The 15,620-nt window shown below is 38.8% G+C and overlaps 8 protein-coding genes across 8 annotated transcripts; 4 read left to right on the top strand and 4 right to left on the bottom strand.

The window, feature by feature from the left end:
* Window positions 1-182: 182 nt before the first annotated feature.
* spn5 (meiotic septin Spn5) lies at window positions 183-1,922 on the top strand (the record flags this gene model as incomplete). The annotated part of the gene is made up of 3 exons (XM_056179076.1): window positions 183-985; window positions 1,035-1,619; window positions 1,670-1,922. 3 exons carry the CDS (start codon window positions 183-185, stop codon window positions 1,920-1,922), a joined length of 1,641 nt encoding a protein of 546 aa, XP_056036038.1.
* Window positions 1,923-2,124: 202 nt separating this feature from the next.
* otu1 (ubiquitin-specific cysteine protease, OTU family, Otu1) lies at window positions 2,125-3,105 on the bottom strand (the record flags this gene model as incomplete). Its single annotated transcript, XM_056179075.1, has 1 exon — window positions 2,125-3,105. One exon carries the CDS (start codon window positions 3,103-3,105, stop codon window positions 2,125-2,127), a length of 981 nt encoding a protein of 326 aa, XP_056036039.1.
* Window positions 3,106-3,640: 535 nt separating this feature from the next.
* Window positions 3,641-4,001, top strand: mrp10 (mitochondrial ribosomal protein subunit S37; the record flags this gene model as incomplete). Its single annotated transcript, XM_056179074.1, has 2 exons — window positions 3,641-3,841; window positions 3,936-4,001. 2 exons carry the CDS (start codon window positions 3,641-3,643, stop codon window positions 3,999-4,001), a joined length of 267 nt encoding a protein of 88 aa, XP_056035166.1.
* A 989-nt stretch (window positions 4,002-4,990) lies between these two features.
* shm1 (serine hydroxymethyltransferase Shm1) lies at window positions 4,991-6,385 on the top strand (the record flags this gene model as incomplete). Its single annotated transcript, XM_056179073.1, has 1 exon — window positions 4,991-6,385. The coding sequence occupies one exon, from the start codon at window positions 4,991-4,993 to the stop codon at window positions 6,383-6,385; it is 1,395 nt and encodes a 464-aa protein (XP_056035165.1).
* A 483-nt stretch (window positions 6,386-6,868) lies between these two features.
* sgd1 (ribosome small subunit biogenesis protein Sgd1) lies at window positions 6,869-9,390 on the bottom strand (the record flags this gene model as incomplete). The annotated part of the gene is made up of 4 exons (XM_056179072.1): window positions 6,869-7,141; window positions 7,191-7,511; window positions 7,558-9,272; window positions 9,315-9,390. The coding sequence occupies 4 exons, from the start codon at window positions 9,388-9,390 to the stop codon at window positions 6,869-6,871; spliced, it is 2,385 nt and encodes a 794-aa protein (XP_056034948.1).
* Window positions 9,391-9,817: 427 nt separating this feature from the next.
* Window positions 9,818-10,612, top strand: mrp4 (mitochondrial ribosomal protein subunit S2; the record flags this gene model as incomplete). Its single annotated transcript, XM_056179071.1, has 1 exon — window positions 9,818-10,612. One exon carries the CDS (start codon window positions 9,818-9,820, stop codon window positions 10,610-10,612), a length of 795 nt encoding a protein of 264 aa, XP_056035167.1.
* A 264-nt stretch (window positions 10,613-10,876) lies between these two features.
* SOMG_00275 (mitochondrial threonine-tRNA ligase) lies at window positions 10,877-12,289 on the bottom strand (the record flags this gene model as incomplete). The annotated part of the gene is made up of 1 exon (XM_056179070.1): window positions 10,877-12,289. The coding sequence occupies one exon, from the start codon at window positions 12,287-12,289 to the stop codon at window positions 10,877-10,879; it is 1,413 nt and encodes a 470-aa protein (XP_056035170.1).
* Window positions 12,290-12,693: 404 nt separating this feature from the next.
* cps1 (vacuolar carboxypeptidase) lies at window positions 12,694-14,454 on the bottom strand (the record flags this gene model as incomplete). The annotated part of the gene is made up of 1 exon (XM_056179069.1): window positions 12,694-14,454. The coding sequence occupies one exon, from the start codon at window positions 14,452-14,454 to the stop codon at window positions 12,694-12,696; it is 1,761 nt and encodes a 586-aa protein (XP_056035169.1).
* Between the last annotated feature and the right edge of the window lie 1,166 nt (window positions 14,455-15,620).

Genomic DNA, 15,620 nt, shown 5'->3' with positions numbered 1-15,620 from the left:
GTTGTTTACAAATTCCACTTCGGGAATGTTTTCCATTAAACAATTACCAGAAACTCAACACTTGTTTGCGAAATTCCTGTTTTACTTGTAAAAACAGGCCGAAAACCACTTGCAAATTCATATTCAAGAATAAATTCAGCTATTTCTTCATAGCACATCACTGGGTTAACAGAATTCTCAACATGTCAGATACTCCCATATCGCCTTCTTTCGAAGCTCCTAGAGACAGCAAGAAGATGAATGCTGTTTTTAACGACGAACAAGTTGTGAGTAGTACCTTTCCTGACAAGGAGCAAGAAATCGATACCGATCATCTCGGCCCTTCTATTGCAATCTCAGAATTGACAGACACACCCATGGATAAAATGCAAGATTTATCTCTGGAACCTGATGTAGACGAAAATGAGAAGGAGACTGAGACTGAGAGTGAGGACGAGAACGAGAACGAGAACGAGAACGAGAACGAGAACGAAAATGAAAATGAAAATGAAAATCAATATCAGAACGAAAATCAATATCAAAACGAAAACGAAGACAAAGACAAAGACAAAGACGAAAATGAAAACAAAAAGGACACTTCTGAAAATCTAAATTCCAAAAAGTGTGAAACGGAAACACCATCTCTCTCAGGAACACAAATAAAGAACTCGAAATCCATGAAATCTACCAAATCCCTGAGAAAGGAAATGGCACTCAACAACATCCTCGTTCCCTCTAATCATATAGGAATTAATGACTTCAATCAACAATATTACAGAAAGACATGTAAGGACGGTATTCCTTTGAACTTAATCGTTGTTGGAGAATACAGTCTAGGAAAAACCACCTTCATCAAGTCCTTCTTGCAAGACATGGATGCCACAAGGCCCAAACATACGCATGAATTTACTCAGTATAAAGCAAAGCTTTCGGATGGAGACCAGCTTTTTCATGTCAATATCGTTGATACACCTGGGTTCGGCGAAAAAAGCGACAACAGCAATTGGTAAGTAGCCTCTATATATATCATAAGAAATCTAACATATAAACTTCAGTTGGCGACCTATCGCAGCAAACATTCTACAACGCTTGAACGAATTCTTTGAGAATGAAACGAAGCCCCAGAGAAATCCTTACCACAATGATAACAGAATGCATGCTTGTCTTTTTTTCTTGAATCCCAATGGACATCGACTTCAACCGCTTGAAAGCTATCTGATGAAAAAGATCGACCGTTTTGTAAATGTCATCCCAATTATTGGAAAAGCTGATACTATGACTCCTGATGAATTAATGAGATTTAAAGAGCGTATTGCGGAAGATATGGTTTCGGAAAAGATATACTCTTTTTCAGACTACACCGATACTGAAAAGAAGCTAAAGCAGCTCCTTCCATTTGCTATTGTCGGATCTAACCAATACCTCAACAAAGACGGAAAGTCTATTCGAGGTAGACAATATCCTTGGGGAACCGTCGACATCGATGACCCTGAACAAACCGATTTCTGCCAACTTCGAAACTTCTTATTGTACACGCATAATGAGGGACTACGCAACAAAACTCATCGCCTCATTTATGACACTTTTCGCCAAGAGAAACAAGCAACACTGGATGAGCAATCCGAGTTCAAGTATATTAGGTTTGTCCCTACATTGTATAGTCGATTGCATTTAGCTAACAAATCTACAGTGCCGAGGAAATCAATAAGCAATATGTTCAAAAGCAAATACAACTGGTTGAGGATGCATTGACGAAAGGCTTGAAATCCCAATTCAAAGAAAAAGAAAACAGCCTTGAACTTATGGAAAAGCATTTGCGTACGCACCACAAGGATTATAAGCATGCCCTTAAGAAACGAGTGGTTAGCTTGGAAGAAGAAAAGAATCGTTTAATTAAGGAGATTGGACCTGACAAAATCCGAAAGGCAGGTCTAATTATATAGACAAAGTACTCTCCCATACTGTTTACTCGCTGAAATAATTGGTCACATCTTGTACTTGCCTAACTTTATTCATGAATCATAAAAAGTATAATAGTATTTTATAGAGGATACTTTTTCAGGTTACGTACGCCCGTCATCACAGGATCATTAATAACTTATAAATCATAAATGAATATCGTTAGACTAGGTATGGATTCAGCATTTAATATTCGCCGAATTGAACATGACCAGTAGTCATAGCATGTGCAGAAGCGTCTTTTTCGCCTACCAAACCAGCACCACAAGTATTACAGCGAATCGTAAAGGATGCAGTATCTGTGTAGTAATGCATATTTTTCAAATAGGACGACAGTTGTTGTATGTAGGGTAATGTTGTATCATCTGAAGCATCAAACAAAACAATATCGGCATCCGTATCCCAAAGTACGGAAGCCAAAGCTGCTAAATCGTAATGGATACCGGAATAAACAATAAAAGTCCGCTGACCTGTGGCTGGTTGAGGATTGTAAGAATCGACACGACCAGTTTGGACATCAACGGAGCAGATTTCTAAGTCGAAATGGGAGGATAGAACGGAAAGCTCAATATAGCCACCCCAACTTGACTCTTTACGAATCCAAGCAGCATATTCGATAGGAGGTTTACCCAAAACAGCTGTAGAGTATAACTCGGGGTTGGATAATATTGTGCTGGCGACCACTTCTCGAAGGTCGTAAGGAGAGAATCCCAAGGGCTTTGATAAGGCGCGAAAAAGACAAGAGTTATCATCTGGCATAACTCGAAGGGCCATGTCACCAAGTGGCGTATTCACGTATGGAGGATCCTGAGAGCCACTGGTGGAATTGCGCGTACTTGGCATGGTTGATGCATTGGAGGAACTTTCGGTAGGTTTGGAGACAGCTTGAGGAATGCTGGGAGCTGGAGTGACCTGGTTTTTTGTAGCTGACGGAGATTTGACGACAAGGATCTGTTGTCCAGACGAGATCAAACTTGAAATAGGTGACCCCATATCATTTAAAGGGAGATCTTTTGGAGGAAATCCAAGCTTTATAGAAATGGAATCTGGAGCAAGAGAGAATGTAGCCGCTGCAGTTTCCAAGAAGCTTTGTACGGAAGCATCATTAGGAATGGTTGCAACTGAAGACTTGTCCATATACTTCAACCGAAGGCGAAGATTCGACATATTAAATTGAAAAGAAAAATGGAAAAGCCGAAGCCGATGACTAGTAGGGATCGTTTAGAAAAATCCAGGTACTGTACCTTTTTAGCCTGTGGTCACTCAATATACGTAAAGGAAGGAAGTGTCCAAGGTTAAAACTTTGATAAGATGAGCGATATAGAAAGCTGAAACGACAGATTCACCAAATTGTTTAGCAATTATTGAAAATCTGAAGTTTTCGAAGAAAGAAAAAGATGATTTGCTTGGTAAGACAGCTTAGCTCATGTTGATTATAGTACTGTAACATAACCTTGCGTACCTCTGTAATTTACTTATTGCAATCAGTGTATTATGTTATTTGAACTTTCGATATTGTAACGTCGAATGGTAATTCGAAAGCTTTTGAGTCTTTCAGCTTGACAATACTACTACTTTTGTTGAAGTGTTCAAGGACGCGTTAGATAGCCTTTTTCTATACTCTATTTGGACATATTTTGTTAATTTTATTAATTGATAGTCTATACTCTTCAGTGAAGAGAGAAAGAGCGGAAAAGCGAAAATGTCGAGAAAAGTGGTAAACGCACCTCGGTTGCAAGGACTGAGTCGGCTTCGCGTGCGTCCAAAAAAAGAAAAACAAGCTATTCCTTGTAGTCAAGAAATGGCTGCACTTTTGGGTTGCTGGCAAAACAACGGCGGTAACACGAATTCTTCTCAGTGTTTAAAGGTTGCTGCGTCTTTAGAGAACTGTATGAAGAGTCAGGTAAGTTTTTACGAAAAGCAATATATATGTGGATTTTTCTTTTTTCTATTCATATATGCATTCGTGCAGTTTTATGTCTAACGTCGTATTTTAGCATGGTAAACAAAAGTCAGAAAACACCATCAACTATCACTTGGCTCGTTTAGGAAAACTACTTTGATGAGCTATTTCACCTTAATTTTAAGAATGGCTCTATTCAATGATGCTTATCACAAGACCAGCTGTTTTATTCGTCAAACCAGGAATCTCTGTTTATTCTAGCAAAAACACATGATACGCTATTCCCCGTGTTTTATATTTACCTATTCTGTTAGACACTGGTGAAAGGTGTGAGAATCCCCTCTCTTTTTTATATGCATTTGATTCTTCTTCTGTTTCTAGTATCTAGCATCAACATTTAATACTTTTTCTGTGAAATATGTTTCCGTGGTCGTCCTTCGTCACGGCATTGGATTGTGTTGAATTGTTTAATTGAGGAAACCATGTATACAAGAAATCTCATAAAAGAGAGCCTCGGTAAACCTAAGAAAACTATCTTTTGAAACAATATCAAACGTATGTTATTTCCAAGGTTACTTTTTTCTTTCCTTGCAAGCATAAAACCTTTAGGTCAGTTCCTATGAAAACGCAACTCAAAATCCTTTTATCAAGTGAAATAAGGTACGCTAATTCAAATCAAACCGACCTAGGAAGTAAAGAAGATAAAAACTACTTCAACACTGCTAAAATTTTACACTCTTGTAAATTTTTACTTTAATTCTGTTGGAGGATCAATCATGACGAGATGGCAAAAGTCATGGATTCATCTAAAAAGGAATTCCTCCATGTTCCTCTATCAGCAACAGAACAAATGAGAACTACGATTGAAAAAATTTGCACTCTGATAGGTTCATTCATCTCATTTCAATCCAAGAAAATTTTTATTTCCCTGTCATCTCCTTACGTCTGCTTCTCTTCGCTTAGATAACTTTACCAAATAATCGAAATTACATCTCCGGAAGAAAGCAGTCACTTTTTGAGTATCATATTTATTGAAACTTGGGTCATTGTCAATTGCACAACATAAGTCTTTGACCGTTCTGCTTGCAATCAGCAGCTTAATTTTCAATTCGTTGGGACGAACCTTCTTACATTCAAACCACATTTACAATGGCTTCCCCTGATATTATGTTGACTCACCTCAAGGAGCAAGATCCTACCGTTGCAGAAATTATGAAGCATGAGGCTGGACGCCAGCGTTCTTCCATTGTGCTCATTGCATCTGAAAACTTTACTTCTCGTGCTGTTATGGATGCTCTTGGTAGTGTTATGAGCAACAAATACTCTGAAGGTTACCCCGGTCATCGTTACTATGGTGGTAACAAGTACATTGATCAAATTGAAACTCTTTGCCAAGAACGTGCTCTTGCTGCTTTCAATCTTGATTCTTCGAAGTGGGGTGTTAATGTTCAATGTCTTTCTGGTTCCCCTGCTAACCTTCAAGTCTACCAAGCTATTATGCCCCCTCATGGCCGCTTGATGGGACTTGATTTGCCTTCTGGTGGCCATCTTTCCCATGGTTACCAAACCGATACCAAGAAGATCAGTGCTGTCTCTGCTTACTTCGAGACTATGCCTTATCGTGTTGATCCTAGCACTGGCATCATTGACTATGATACCCTCGAAAAGAATGCCCAACTCTACCGTCCCAAGATTATCGTCGCTGGTACCTCTGCTTATTGCCGTCTCATTGATTACAAGCGTATGCGTGAGATTGCTGACAGTGTCAATGCTTTTTTGGTTGTTGACATGGCTCACATTTCTGGTCTTATTTCCGCCGGTGTTATCCCTTCTCCCTTTGAATACGCTGATGTTGTCACCACTACTACCCACAAGTCCCTTCGTGGTCCTCGTGGTGCTATGATTTTCTTCCGTCGTGGTCTCCGCAACCACGATAAGAAGGGCAACCCTGTTTACTATGATTTAGAAGAGAAGATCAACTTCTCTGTCTTCCCTGGTCACCAAGGTGGTCCTCACAATCACACTATTACTGCTTTGGCTGTCGCTTTGAAGCAATGCCTTACCCCTGAATATAAGCAATACCAAGCTCAAGTTGTTAAGAACGCTAAGGTTTGTGAGGAAGAATTCCGTAACCGTGGTTATAAGCTCGCTGCCGATGGTACTGACAGCCATATGGTTTTGGTTGATGTCAAGAGCAAGGGCATTGACGGTGCCCGTGCTGAGCGTATCTTGGAATTAATCAACATTGCTACCAACAAGAACACTTTGCCCTCTGACAAATCTGCTTTGTCTCCTTCTGGTATTCGTATCGGTACCCCTGCTATGACTACTCGTGGCTTCAAAGAACAAGACTTCGTTCGCGTTGTCGAGTACATTGATCGTGCTATCACCCTTGCTGCTGACTTGCAAAAGAGTCTCCCTAAGGAAGCCAATAAGCTCAAGGATTTCAAGGCTAAGTTGGGTGAGGGTAGTGAAATTAACGAAGTTGTTCAACTTCAAAAGGATATTGCTGAGTGGGCTGAAAGTTTCCCTCTCGCTCAGTAAAAAAAAATAAACTATGAAATCTGAACTACTCCCCTTTCATTGTGATTTGTAGTTTCGATGCTACCCAAATTAATATGTACATTTAGAATTAATGCAAAGCATTTGGTTCCGCAAACTTGGTTTAAAGTTTGGACATTTTGTACTGTATCTTTCAACAGATCAGGGAACTACGCTTTACATTATTTTTTATTTTTCGGTTACGATATAGCTTCAACTCTAATATTTCGTTCATTAGTTTACCAGGATACTGGTAATAATTAATACAATAATAATGTTAATATTTGCATCCTTCTAATACATTTTGACTTTTCTTATTTCTCATTTCTTGTCCTTCTCTATAGCATCGCAAAAGATGTATAAACTATTGCTTCTATATTATACAGTCCATTGATTTTATTCTGTCTACTCAATATCCAAAATTGTTAACCGTTTCATATACCTGAATCCCATTATATCCTTTTTAATGAACCTTTCTTTTGTGCATTACGCTTCATTTTTAGCAATAGTCTGTAAAGCAGCTCTAGCGATTGAAAGATTAGACTTTAACAATGATTTTTCTTTTCCTTCTACCAATGGATTGTTGCGCACGTATGTCTTCAAAAACCAATCAACCTTGGAAGACAAATTCTTCTCCGTTTTGCATGTGTCCATAATTTGCACGACTTGAATATCTTCCTTACTTCCGATCAATATATCAGACAAGAAAACGAGAATGAAAGTCTGTAACTGAGAATTCATACTCATGAAATCGACGTGCTATTGAAACGTTAGTTATATACACTTCATAAAATCGTAGTCCACATACCTTTAAAATCGTTAATGGTTGTCCTCCTTCAATCAGCAAGTAGGCGTAGAGTTTTGCCAAATTGAAAACCTTTCGCGTAGGAACTTCAATTGCTTCGCCATCATCCTCAGGTTGTAAATCATTAAAGAAATCCCATAAGGAAAATTGGAAAGATTTTTTCAAATTATGTTGTCGCGTACAGCACTTTAATGCAACAAGAGCATAAAAAGGATTATACATTTTTTCATTTGAGGCACAATGCAATATTACATATGCAATTTCAGGCTGCTGAACTTTTTTCAGACGAAGTTTGAGAATCCGGTCCCAAGCATCAATATAATCCTAAATCAAGTTAGTTAAAAGATATCAGCTATTGATGATTACATACCTCTGCTCCCATCAAAGCAATAAAAATTGAGGTTCGAATACCCGTATTTAAACGCAATTTCTTTGCTGTTTGCAAAAGCCGTGAATGAGCAAGAAGCTCTTCATTCTTCTTTTTTTCTTCTGTTATTTTAGAGGACGAGGATGCAATATTGTTCTCAACCAAAGGATCGCTCTTCCAAGAAGCACCAACTAACCACCAACGGCCCTTACTTTCAACCTGTTCAATGTCTTGCATACTGACACGCAATGGCTCAGTAGCACGAAGGGATCGATTATTGAGAGAACCCAAAAACTTTTTCAGTTGATTCACTGCTTCAGACTTCAACTGAGAGTTTGCTATGGCGACTTTTGCTTTTTTGTTCTCTCTGAGGCTCGTAATAGACTCAACCATGAATTTAGTTCTAACAGAAATAGACGCTGGATCAGCTGTACTCAATAGTAAGTTCATTTCCTGAACGATGTCTTGCAAAGCAGATGGATCATCACTTCGCAACTGATTACCGCAATTGCGTACGATTTTTAACAGAAGCTCAACATTTAGCTCTGTCAAGGACTTCAAAAACATGCGAACAAAGTCGTAAACCAAGATACAAGAAACAAGTTGAAAATTGTAGAGCTCCACGAAAAATACTATTAAATTAGACGTTTCTTTGTGAGAGGAAAGAGGTTCCGTCTCCTTCGATTTGTAAAGACGCAAGAATTCATCGACTAATGATTGTAGCAAGTAAGCTCCGAATTCGGGACCGATGATACGATAAAGAGCGGTGGAAAGTGCGGCGTAAACAATGACAAGCTGGTCCAACATAGATTCCCTGGCCATAACAATTTGTAGAATAAGTTTTGTTAGCGTGTCGGTTACTGAATGGCGGGAGTTCTCCATATAAATAGCTTCAATTTCTCCAACGATGGATCCCACATTAGCACCGGAAAGACGGTTTAGTAACCCTTGAAGACGTCTTCGAAGACGAGTCAACTCGATGGAGCCTTGATCATCTGCAGAAGTCTTTTGACGAAGGGACGGAGGGATGTATTTTCCAGTGGAAGGTGTAGAAGAAGCAGCTGGAAGATAAGGATTTTGGCGTTTTGGCTCCTCTTGAGGCTGAACTTGCTCGTCTTCAGGAGAATCCTCCTTCAACCCTTTTTCTTCCTCCATGTCTTCCTCACTTGCACTTTCTACTTCCTGCTCCTCATTTGAATTTTCATTTTCTTGATTATCCTCCTCTTCTGAAAATCCCTGAAAACTTTCTTCACTTTCCGGCTCTTCCTCAAAGTCAACAGACTCCTCGCCGGCATCCTCCTCTTCATGGGGAGCCAACAAGCCATCGTTTTCAAGATCATTTAAGTCTTGACCCAAGTCCTCTATAATCCATCCAAATTCTTTGTCGACCTGAGACGTGCGCTTAGTTTTTTTCCCGCGGATTCCAAGTCTCTTTTCTAGCATCGCAATTTCCCGGTCATCCTCTCCTAATGCATCAAGTTGCTGCTTACGAGCAAAGTCTTCATATGAAGGAGATGAATCTTTCTTTGCTTTCTTGCTTTTTGGGAGCTCTTGTGAAGCTGACAGCATGTCTAAAGCATCGTCGGTTTCTCGTTCCTCCTTTCGTGTACGACGTGGCCGCTGATCATCCATAGAGCCATTTTTTGTATTTCTAGATAGCTTTCTTTTTTCTCTATGAGACAGTTCCCGCTTGCCTTTCTGATTTCTTGAAGCACCTTCTAATATTTGTTAGAATGGGACATACAGCAAGAATTCCTTACCATTACTGTCAATTTCGTCCAATATACTCCTTGGGAGCTTTAAACCAGTATTTTTCCTGCTCTTTATGGGCTTCATTTCGGCACAATGGCAAATGTGAAGTTTGTCCTGGTGTTTGGCTCAACGCAACAAGGAACTTTATTTTCCTAGAGGCTTGAGCAAGCAATTCGAAAGTTTGTACCGCACGAAACTTGTCAATCAAATTTTTTTTCTTTTTTAAGAAATAAATAATAAAAGTAAAAACCAGCCCGTTTTAACTGATAAAAAGGGTTTTTTTGTTCTACGCGACGCGATCGTATCCCCTCGTACGCGTTCGTTAATGTATCTTGTGTGGTGATATGAGCTTTTTGGTAGTGGTTTGCATCGCAGTATCGTATTTATTACAAGTGCTGGAATGCACTATTCCATGGTTCCTGTCCTTTAGAATCATCGTGTACAAGAACTCTTTTCTTTGAGATTTTGTGATCAAGTCGCCGGATTGAGGATCGAGGCGCGTATTTAGAAGATGATTTCACGGAAATTAACAACGGAGCAGTTAATTGCCAGAAGGCTGAAAATTCGCTCATGGAATCACAAAATTGGTGCTAAAGTCGCACCGCACTATACTCCTTCAATGGGTGTTCGCAATCCGGCCTCTCCAGAAAAGCTGAGTATGTCTTTGTTACTATCATCTTATGCGCATATGGGTCATTCGACGTCTTTGTGGAATCCTTTGACTCAACCTTTTATTTACGGAAAACGAGATGGCATTCATATTATTTCCTTGGATCAAACGATGGTTTATTTACGGAGGGCAATTTCTGTTGTGAGAGAAGTTGCCAAGGCCAGAGGAGTGATTGTTTTTATAGGAACACGCAGCGGTCAAAAAGATTCGGTGGTGAATGCAGCAAAACGAGCTCGTGGATTCCATGTGTTTGATCGCTGGCTTCCTGGTTTGGTCACGAATGCAAGGAACGTGCAGGGAAACCTAGGTGGAAAGATTGTCCCTGTCGATGATAATGGTAGGGTCGTTCCTACCAAAGAGTCTCCAAAGTTTGTAATCCCGGACTTGATCGTCGTTCTTAATCCGTTGGAGAACAGGGGAGCTTGTTTGGAAGCTCAAAAGGCTTCCATACCTACAATTGGAATCATTGACTCGGATGCTGATCCCAAGATGGTTACATATCCCGTCCCGGCTAATGACGATTCGTTGCGATGTACTGATTTGATAGTCGGTTTATTGAGTAAAGCTGCTGAGCAAGAGTATAATCAAAATCCTGCCTCTGTTAATAGCACAGCATCCTATCTTCCCCGTGCTTAAAAATGTTGCGACTTCGCATTCGTTTTATTCAAAAAAAGTTTTTGCAGCTTATGATATCTAATCTATACTTTTACCTAATTTTTGCCATAACTTCTTTCTAGAAATTTTCTCATACCTGACAAAGATAGTGTTCGTGTTCAATGAATTCTCTTCAAGAAAGAATGACCATTATTGTATATTATTTATCAAAAACAGTATTAGCTCTTAGCAAGTTTTGTTCATCGAACTTTGTTTGTGTCAGAAATTGGAATGGATATGAATATGTTATTCATATTTGCTTAGCCTTTGTTCAAAAGTGCGTCTCAATTCATCAATCGTCATTCGTTTAGTAGATTTCCGATCTTGTCTATCCGTCACACTGAGGACTTGTTCTTGTACCTCTTTTTCACCAATTACAATCTCATAGTTATAGTTCAAAAGCCTAGATTCTCGTAGTCTCTTTCCTAAAGATTGGGCATCGGCTTGCAAATCGACGTAAAAATAGGTTTGGTTTAAGGGCGCGAAATGCGATTGAACTTGACTCGAACCAGAAAGCTCGTTCTGTACTCTCTTTGCAAAATCTAAAACGGGCTTACTTTGGTTAATGGGCAGGATAACTGCGTGGCGTGGACTTAACCAAAACGGCCAGTGACCGTTAATATGCTCTATTAGTATTCCCATAAATCGTTCCAAGGATCCAAAGATGGCTCTGTGAACGAGGACGGGCATGTTTTCATTTCCTTCAACAGTGGAAGAGCCACCAGCTTTTGTGCGATAGTACAATTTAAATCGTTCAGGTAAATGAAAATCGAGTTGGATGGTTGCTGTTTGATGCCATTTTCCGCGGGCATCTGCAACATTGACATCTATCTTTGGTCCATAAAATGCACCATCTCCTTCATTCAATACCCAAGGCACTTCGTTGACGCTCAATGCCTCCTTTAATGCATTTTCTGATAAGCTCCAGGTTTCAAGAGAACCAATCGAGTCTTCAGGTCTTGTACTTAAATAGTATTTTAACTTATTCATTCCCAATAGAGAGTAGACATGTTTTATAAAATGAAGTGTTTTCGTGATTTCGGTTTTAATCTGCTGGGGTTCACAGAATATATGACCATCATCTTGGTGAAAGCACCGAAGTCTGGTTATCCCAGAAAGAGCTCCAGAAGCCTCGTTTCTGTGTAAAGGGCTGAAATCTGCAAACCGCAAAGGTAAATCCCTATAGGACCGTTCCGTATGAGCATATATTAAGCAATGACCAGGGCAGTTCATAGGCTTTAATCCATAAATGGCATTATTTTCTTCTTCAGTTTCTTCAGCCTTTTTGCTTCCCTCCACGCGAAAGATCTCTTTCTCATAGTTTTGCCAATGTCCACTTCGTTCCCACAAGTCCTTCTTGTAAATAATAGGCGTCATAACTTCTTCAAAACCTTCTAGTCGATACTGTAGCTTTAAAAAATCTACAAGTCGATTATAGACACGGGCCCCATGAGGTAGAAAGAAAATAGAGCCTGGTGATTTTGGATCTGTAATAAAAAGCTTCTGCCTTTGAGCTATGATACGGTGATCTTCAAAAGATAGTTTATTAGCATTGGAGTACAGCCTGGTATTCACAATTGTACTGTGGGATATTCGATCGTTGATACCGATTTTGAAGTTCAGCTTCGGGCTACGACATCGTAAATTTAACAAAAGCATTCTCAATTGTTTCGTTTTATGAAAAAAGAAATGAAGGTATCTTACAAAATCAAAATTTAAACACGCATTGAGCTTTATCGCAAATATATATTAGAAGGGATTACTAGTGAGTAGTATGCATTTGGATAATGAGGCTCGTATTCAGCACTCGAATTTTAAGGAAATAATAAGTTATCTGGTCGGTTTTAAAGTAAACGATATATTCATGAGCAAGAAAACTATAACTGTTTACATTGGAAACGCCAAAAAAGGGCTTGAGACTTACTACTAAATTATGACTAGAATTCGAAAACAAATTAAATCAAAATATGTTAAAGCAACGTTTTAATTGAATAGATTTAGAGAATTAAGCACAACAAACATAAGCAAGGTACTACTAGATGGTAAAGCAACTAGTCTTTTCATTAATCATAATGACGGATAAAATTATAGTAAAAAGTGATAGCGTCGATATGTCCTCGATAAGGCATGTTTTCGTTAACCGTGTGAGCATTAAAGTCATTCGTTTCACTAACAGCTTTAGGAGAGACAGGGGTCCAACGGAAAATGCTCTTCGTCAGGTTCCAGTAATGACGGGTGTCAGTGTTCGCAGTCATCAACGCAGGAGCAATGAGAGTTTCATTACCAAAAGTATGTTTAATTGCTCCTCCGAGCTTCTCATAAGTGGAAGCGCCATATCCATATGGAGAAACAGGAGAAGGTTCGAGGGTCTTTATTGTAGAAAGAGAAAAATCACCGATAGCATCAGGATAGGAAACAATTTGAGCTCCATTGAAGTTGGTAAGATTCAAATGATTCTCCTTTGCGAATTTACCAACAAGTTGTTCGTAATGATCGTACAGTTGATGAAGGTTCTTCTCAACGGAAATACGATGATTCACATTTACAACTGTTTCTTCGGGTAACGCGTTTACCTTTACGCCGCCACGAATAACATCAACAGCAATGGAAGTCTCGAAAAAATAACGTGTATCCTTGTCCTTGGAAAGAATCTTGGTTAATGCTTCTGTGTCTTTCTTTAAAATTGAAGAACGAATGTGTTCATCCAAATCTTCACTATATTTGGCAAAGCATTCCAAAGAAGAAAAGAACGGATTTTCGAGAACCAAGGTTCCCTCGAAAGGGTTTTCAACTTGTGGGATTAGCTTGCTCATAATACCGATGTTTGTATGAGGAGGGGGGATAGAAGAATGGCCACCGGGAGTTTTTAAGTTTAATACAACGTCCATGTAACCCTTCTCTGCAACAGACACAGCGGCAAAATAGGTACCATAATACTCGGTAACAAAGCCGCCTTCGTCGAGGATAAGCTCGACGCCATCTTGTCCATATCTTTCGTAAAGGCGTTTTGCTAAAGGCAAAGCGCTATGATATCCAGAGATTTCTTCGTCGAACCCAATGGATGCAATTACCGTACGTTCTGGTGTAAAGTCAGAGGAAGCAAGCAACTCCAAAGCCTCAAAGATGCCAACCAAAGAATTTTTGTCATCAGTAGCCCCGCGACCATAAACAAGGCCATCCTTATAAGTGGCGCTGAAAGGAGGGAAATACCATTTGTCCAAAGTAGCCTCTGCAATAGGGACTACGTCTTGATGGGCCATAAGAACGAGAGGTTTCAGGTCTTTATTGGAGCCTTTATACGTAATCAAAAGACCGTAAGTAGCAACGTATTCGACTTGTAATTTGTTAAAGATGTTTGGATATATATCGCGGAAAACGTCGTGTAAATCGCCGAAAATGTTCCAGCGCTCATCTTCGCCAACATGGCCAAGATTATCGTAAGAGATGGTTGGAACGCGTAGCACTTTCTGATAGCGTTCAAGACTCTCGTTGTGAAATTGTGCTGTGTTGATAAAATCAGAGCAGCTAACGTCTTGGGTTTCTAAGAAAGGTTCATTTGTAGACGAGACAAGGGCAGAAGGTTGATAACATAACGATGTAACATTTTCATTCTCTTTGAAAGCCATTTTCTGTACTGGGAATCCAAAAATTACAAAAAATGCCACAGTCGCCAAAAAAAACAAGCCGATTGTTACAAGCCAATTTAAAATTTTTCTCCATAGTGATTTGGATTTCTTCATCCATTTAGGATTTCCCAACTGATACTCCAAGTCATCCTCTAAGATTTTTTTTTCCGTAGGTTTTGAGCTTTGTGTCTGTACCATATTATAATCGTTCAATTCTTCCTTCAAGGACGGGAATGTTAAAAAATAAAATAAAAAAATAAAAAATTATTACTGAAGAGGTACAATGCTAGACTACCGCCGTAATTAAAGAAGCAAAAACTGAACTCGAAAACAAGTTAAAAGTCGTCTAGGCAATAGATGTTGTAAATTACAGCTTCTCAATACTTCACTGGCAAACCAAGACAATCCAATATCACGAATTCAATTAAACCAATGGAATTATTCAAAATTGATCCAAACTAACTAAGAAATAGAAAATGAGATGAGGAAGAAAAAGAATAGGAAAGAGAGAGACGAAGGAAAAAGGTCTCTATATGTATACCATTCGGATTTCGCCTTCTTGTTCTTTGAGATAGGGGAGAGGATGGAATGGAGCAACCTATTTCTCGAATGTTGTTATTTCTCACGAAGAATTCGTAATTGCTCGCAAGATAAGTCATTTTGAAACGGTTTCCCGTATCAATCTCAGTATGCCTAATTTCATTATGACTATATAGTGTGGTGTACTTCGAGACGATCGAGCTCTCATGTAAACAAATAAACAACAGGAATGAGAAGAAGAAAAAAAAAAAAAAAAAAAAAAAAAAAAAAAAAAAAAAAAAAAGAGGGAGGTAGCTAGCTTGGAATGGTAGTTTGTAATAAATGAAATAAAAGAAAAAATTAAAAAGGTGAAAAGGTGAAAAGTGAAAGAAAAAAAAAAAGAGGTTCCATGATAAACGAAATTATTAGTAAACTATGATTTGCGACGCAAAGCACTTATAGCAAATCTTGCCAAACGAAATTGTCTAACAAATAAAAAAAAAAAAAAAAATCGAAATATTAGTAGAAACAGATCTAATTCTTGTAGAATTGACTTTTCAAGATCTTGTTTACATTGCCAGTCAACAAACGGTTTCCTATACCGAAAAGCGATTCTATGGAATCATGGACTTTATTAAGTATTTACGAATATAAAAAAAAAGAAAGATGAATGAACTTGTAGTATTTAGCTATCAATCAACAATGGCAGAAATAGAAGGTATTGATATCTTGTATAGATGGCGCTTTATTTGACAGTTGTTTCTGTCTTTTATTTTATAAGGTAGTAAGATCTCTTCTGTCTTCATGTTTCTCATTGATTTTGAGACCAATTGTGTTCTTTGGAT

The sequence above is a fragment of the Schizosaccharomyces osmophilus genome, chromosome 1 (genome assembly GCF_027921745.1).
Source record: "Schizosaccharomyces osmophilus chromosome 1, complete sequence".
In the NCBI taxonomy this organism is placed as follows: domain Eukaryota; kingdom Fungi; phylum Ascomycota; class Schizosaccharomycetes; order Schizosaccharomycetales; family Schizosaccharomycetaceae; genus Schizosaccharomyces; species Schizosaccharomyces osmophilus.
The sequence above is the reverse complement of the archived record's forward strand: the minus strand, read 5'-3'. Positions and strand labels throughout refer to the sequence as shown.